Source organism: Octodon degus, unplaced genomic scaffold (genome assembly GCF_000260255.1).
Source record: "Octodon degus isolate 3935 unplaced genomic scaffold, OctDeg1.0 scaffold00100, whole genome shotgun sequence".
In the NCBI taxonomy this organism is placed as follows: domain Eukaryota; kingdom Metazoa; phylum Chordata; class Mammalia; order Rodentia; family Octodontidae; genus Octodon; species Octodon degus.
Window position 1 is genome coordinate 6787884 of NW_004524676.1, and position 5837 is coordinate 6793720.

The 5837-nt window shown below is 44.0% G+C and overlaps 1 protein-coding gene across 3 annotated transcripts; it reads right to left on the reverse strand.

Annotated features, from left to right (window-relative positions):
• Positions 1-649: 649 nt before the first annotated feature.
• Positions 650-5831, reverse strand: Amigo2 (adhesion molecule with Ig like domain 2). 3 transcript variants are annotated; one of them, XM_004638589.3, is made up of 3 exons: positions 5752-5830; positions 3887-5395; positions 650-1803 (listed from the first exon to the last, which is right to left on the reverse strand). In XM_004638589.3, exons 2-3 carry the CDS (start codon positions 5333-5335, stop codon positions 1777-1779), a joined length of 1476 nt encoding a protein of 491 aa, XP_004638646.2. In that variant the 5' UTR covers positions 5336-5395; positions 5752-5830; the 3' UTR covers positions 650-1776. The 3 variants fall into 3 exon arrangements, with proteins under 3 accessions (XP_004638646.2, XP_023579369.1, XP_023579368.1); XM_023723601.1 differs by lacking the exon at positions 650-1803 and having other exon boundaries at positions 3349-5395; positions 5756-5831; XM_023723600.1 differs by lacking the exon at positions 650-1803 and having other exon boundaries at positions 3349-5395.
• Positions 5832-5837: the final 6 nt, after the last annotated feature.

Here is a 5837-nt window from a genome sequence, read left to right on the forward strand (position 1 = left end):
ACCACTAGGAAGAATGTATGCAATGTGTTAATTATTGAAACTGTCCTACCAATTTGGTTCGAAACTGTCTCATTGCTATTTGTTTCTCAATAAAACTATGGAAAAAAAAAGAATAAAATATAACAAAAATTTTAAAAAATCACAGCCAACAATTTATATTAGGTTTAGTGTCAGTAAACAACTTATTTTAAGTTTGTTTGGTTTTTTTTTTTTTTTTTTTTAGTGGCTTAGGCTTTTGAAGGGAAATAAAATTCTATTAATAATTAATGATTATTAGTGAATATGAAGGATGTATTTCAATGTGGCCTCAAACACAAAATCTGGGATGGTCCCTTTGCAGGATGCATTTCATCCAAATTGGCAGGATCAGAATTACATGGTAGGGTTGGGAGATAGGTCACGAACATAAGTGTGTGCCTGGCAAGCACAAGTCCCAAGTTCAACCCCCTGGTATCACCAAAAGAAAAAAAAAAGGGAGAGAGAGAATTACATGGTAGAGTTTTTAAACCCTCCAATGGGCAAGGTCTACCCCAACTTCCTGGGTCTGAGTCTGTTAGGAGTGGGTGCGCAGCTGCTGCAAAGGTTTGGTGATTCCACGCCACTCGGTCTGCTGAAACGCCTGGCTGTGGATCACCCGCTGGAGCACCTGGAAAGCCCAGTGACTCGGGAAAGGGGCAACTAGCAGCGGCACTTACAGCAAGCGAAGCCCCAGGGTGCTGCGGACGCTTTGCTGTCCTCTCTAATGCCTAGTAGGGTGGGCATAGCCAGGATCTCCCAGAACTTGGAGTGTCTTCCTGCTGTCCTTATGGTTCTATCTTCATGAATTCCACCCATGTCCTTCTCAGATTAGCATTTTAGGAAGTTTTTATTTACAAAAATAAAAATCAGTTTTCTTTCCAAATTATCCAAACAATTCAAGCTAAAAGCAAATGTATGGAAGTGTTTAACCCACCAGTGAAAATTAAAGCAGAAGTTGAATATACATAAAATCTTTCAGCCCATTTTTTTCAGGTTATAAATCTTAAAAGTGTATTAAAAGTACAACTCACAATCAACTACATGTTAGCGTAAATAATAAAAATAGTGGATCTAGTGTCATCACAGGGGAAAAACACCCTAAACTCAGGAAAATGTCACTTCTGTGTTGCTTGACTTCTCCAAGTCTCTATCCCTTTGATAATGAAAAATACCGAATAGCTTAAAAGAACAACCTGGTTACATAAATCCACATTATTACTCAAAGAAAAATCATATAAAAAGCTTTGAGACAAATTTATAAAGCACAAATTAATTTTGTTCTTGTATTTAAAATATATGAAGTCAAGTTCCTACTAAAGAATTAAAACCCTTAAGAAATTAGAATTCCACACTATAACACTCAGTTCTATGATTTTTTATGGCCATGCCTTCCTCCATGCGCTCCAAATGTAGCTTTGGTTGCGTACTTAGGACTCTTCTCTTTTGCTTTTGATTGTGAGTGTCGGCCTCTCTGTCAGCCCACTCTATCCTTTAACCCATATTCGGACCACTGTGACGCAGCTTCCTACCCCCTCTCGGCGCTGTCCATGTGTCTGTCAAGTGTGACGTGGATTTCCTAGAGTTAAGACCATGAGGATTTTGGAGATCTCCTCCAGAAAAAAACAGACGAATCCAGAGATCTTCTCAGCAGCTCCCGTGGTGGGGCATCAGCTTCACCAAGCCCTCTCCGTAGGCAGCCCTTCTCACTACCAGGACGGCTGTAGTGGTTGTGGTTTTAACTGTGACCCTAAGCAAATCTCAGCACCTTTTCAGCCTATGTGTCCTCTAAGGGTGAAGGAAGAACAGGCCGGGAATTCCAAGGTCATAGACCTCCATAGTTTCAGTAACGCTTGCTTGGAAATCTGCTTCGGATGGATCTTGCTTAAAGGACAAGGTATTACGAGGCAGGGGCAGGGAAATTTTACACCACGGTGTCAGGAATTTTCAGTGCTCCTGAGCAGTGTCTGCATCCTATCTCTTAAAGGAGACTTCTCTGGTCACCTTCTCCCCAGCGGCCCTGCTGGCTGACGCCTACACCAAAGCCTGGCCCGACATTTAGGGGGCTCTCACCACGAGTCCATTATTGCACTCCCGACCCTTCTGGGTCCACCACCACTGCCAGTGACGGTGGCTCCCCACCACCTTGTCTACTTCACTGCCCCCACTCCTACCCCTTTAAAAATCTCTGAGCCCCAGAATCAATGCTAGACCCTCTCTCGGCATTGGCTGGTCCTTCTTTGGTCTAAATTCTTTGTTCCTTCTCCACACCTTTCCCTGTTCCAGGTGATCGCCCCTGGGACAGTGCTTATGTTCCTCCCAGCACTCTGCTCCAGCAGCATGTGGCACCGGGTCAGAAGCCCCTCGGAGTCTGTGATGGGGCTAAGGTTACCAGGGAGGCATCAAAGATAGTGTGAGGCGCAATCTTAAAACCCAGACTAGTAAGCACTCCTTGGCTCTCACACTGCAAAACTGGACTCTAATCTGGCTGAAGTGTGTACTATCAGAACATTAAATGATAGAAAGTATATATTGGTACAGAACACAGTAAAGGCTTTTTCTCCCTCTACCAGAGAAGCTCTCCACTGTAACTATAAGAATTTTGGAGAGGTCCAGGGATATAGCTCAGTGCACAAGCAGTAGCCTGGCAAGCACAAGGTCCTGAGTTCATTTTCTGATTTAAAAAAAAAAAAAAAAGAGAGAGCTACTGCTTCAGGTGATGATTAACACAGAAGAGCACAACCTGATCACATAAAACACCTTAGATTTACATGTTGAAATAGCCAGATAAAACAAACATGTTGAAATAGCCAGCAAGTCATGGAACACATATATTTACATTAATTTAAATGTCCAAAGCACAATACAATATGGTCTATTTAGCAGCTCATATAATCTAAGATTTACATATACAGAAGCAAATGAACAAATAATAGTCTATTAGAATAAAAGCTTAAGTTACTCAGACATTTGGTATTGACACATATTGTCAACAAATGATGACTTTAAAGAGGCCTTGTCTCTGAGATACAGGATGGAGAAAATGTACAGAATGGATAAAAGTCAAACGAACATACCTTCCTTGTATTATCTACTGCTCCCTACGTAGGATGCGACGCAAATTGTCCCGCAAATTTGGTCAGTGTGATTAGCTCACTCACGCCTGCAATGATAATTTGGGCTGAATAATTCCCAGGTCTCACTTTATGCTTTATAATTGTTGCTTGATTCTTCCTTCTACATCTTTTATAAAATGAAATGGGATGCTGATGCTTTTCTTTCTTTCTTTCTTTTTTCTTTTTTCTTTTTTTTTTTTTTTTTTTTTTTTGATGCTTTTCTTTAAAACTGTCTCATCTTTGGTCCTCATAGGTTAGCAAAGTGTATTTCTGAAGACTATTAATGAATACATGGAGTTCATGTTGTTTTCTTTTAAGACTCCTGAATAAAGAGATAATGTAGTCACTTATCCCTTTTGGGCCAGCTTCAAGGTTATCAATGATGCTAAAGACTTAGGACACGATGATCTAAAACTTAGACTTTGAAAAACAGCCTCATCTTTCTCTACAAAACTGAAGAACCACAGCGCTTTTACCCGACTTCCTATCAACCCTTTTAAGAGGTCATTTTGGTTTTCTTTCAACAACACAATTTAAAACAGCACAATTTCTGCCCTGCTATTTATTTTGCAGACTGCACAGTTAAATATGGAAAGATTAAATTATTACTTCATACAAATACAGGCACACAATTAGGAGGATGCCACAAAAGGTGTGTCTGAGAACACCGAATTGACTGAATCTGAGTCGGACTTTGCCCTGGCGGACTTCAGAATGCCCTCAGCTAGCGCCGCCTCGCTGGCAAGGAGCCTCACCTTCCCATTCTGCCCTGCAGCGCTATCTTTCAGGGGCTCCAGAAACACAACTCTTTTACCTGCACCTGCCTTCCGTTCCTCAGCGGAAGCCTCACCAGCAGGGACAGGACTGAGAATGGAGGAATGGGCACTGCTTTGGTTGAGCACAGTCTTCTGCCTCTTGGTTTTACACTTGCAGGGACACGGTGTCAGATAGAGGTACAAAAGTACCAGAATGATGCTGGCCACACAGGCGGCGAGAGTGGTGAAAGCTGTGTTAAATGCCTCATGCGCGTGGGATCTGTTTACAGTGAAATTGCTCACGTTTATTGTGACATCCACAGTTTCATTTAACAGGCGTTGCCTATTCATTGCAATACAAGAATACACTCCAGCATCCTCAAACCGGGGGCTCTCTATCACTAGACTCCCATTGTAAAACACATGGAAGTTTTCCATCTCTTTTTCCGGCTCCAGCAGTCTGTTATCCGGAGCAACCCAAATGAAATCTGTGTTTCCATCACCAGGCTTGCTGCTGTCACAGTGGACGACCAGTCTCTCCCCTACCTGAGCCTCATGAATAAAGCCAAGTGCACGGAAGGAGCCATTGACGATGCTGTCAGAACAATTCATAAAGCTATCTTGGAGCAGAAGCAGCTGACTGAACTGCCTGGAGCCAGACCACTGGCGACAGGTGTAATCGTTCTTAAAATCCATCACGGAACTAAAGCGCCTCCGATACCAGAAGATCAGGAGCGAGTACAGGGAGCAGTCACAGATAAACGGGTTTCCGTGCAGGTAGATGCCTCTCAGCTGCTTGCCTGGCACTAGATTTATATGGTGCATTGGTATGGAAGGGATTCGGTTATAAGAAATATCTAAGAACATCAGCTTTGCTAGCTTAAACCTCCCAACATACAAGTCCATAGGGAACTGCGTGAGAAAGTTTCCACTTAGGTAGAGCTTCTGCAGTTGGGACAGCCCTCCAAACGCTGAGGGATCCAGATAGGAAATGTGGTTGTTGTACAGCAGGAGCACTTCGAGGTCCCTCAGTTCTTGGAACACAGCACTTTTCACTGTCTTCAGCTTATTGGATGACAAGTCCAGACACTTCAGATTTGGAGCTGTGGAAAAACTGCCAGCGGAGATGCTGGTGATATTGTTATGACGAATAACAAGGGTGTTCAGCTTGACAAATGATACCGGAATCCACTCAGACTCCAGGAGGCCAATTCTGTTATAGCTCAGATCCAGTCTCTTAATCAGTCTGAAAAGATTCCCCGGTACCTTGGACAGGTTTTTGTTGGTGCAGCTGACGATATCAGTGGCGCAGATGCAAGCCGTGGGGCACGCGCCAGAGGCGCCGGGGCTCACGGCCACGGTGACCACCAACAAACACAGCAGCTCTCTGCAGCCCGGTCTGGCGACACCTGGCAGGGTGGGCAGCGCGAGCAGCAGCCGCAAAGACATTATGGTAGCCGCTGAGTGTCTCCAGGAGCCTCTCCGCAGCTCTAGCCCCCAGCAGTCAGCCTGTAGACGACATTTAAAAGGAGAGGGAAAGCACAAGTTAAGCGCCAACTAGTTAACCCTTAACCGTCCTCCAGTAGTTTCCTGCCAACGACTTTTGAAAAGGGTTCAGTTCACCCTTGCAGAGCTCTACGTTGTCTTTTTAACTGAGAAATGCATTTCTCCCTCTGCTAGCTTACTCCTCCGTTTGCAGGAGCATTCTCTCAGTATAACCATTCCACCATTAGAAACTTAATTTTTTTTAAGGGTGCATCTTGCGTTTTTTAAAAAACCTCCAGAGGACACAATGTACACAAACGCATCTTATAAACAATGAAAGGGAAATACTAAGAAAGGCACACGTCCAGAAGACAACTCACAGACCAGGGAAGCCTCACGCGCTCTGCGGACGACGGCAACGTTCGCCGAGGGTCTGCGCGTCCGTCCGTCCGTCCGTCCGTCCGTC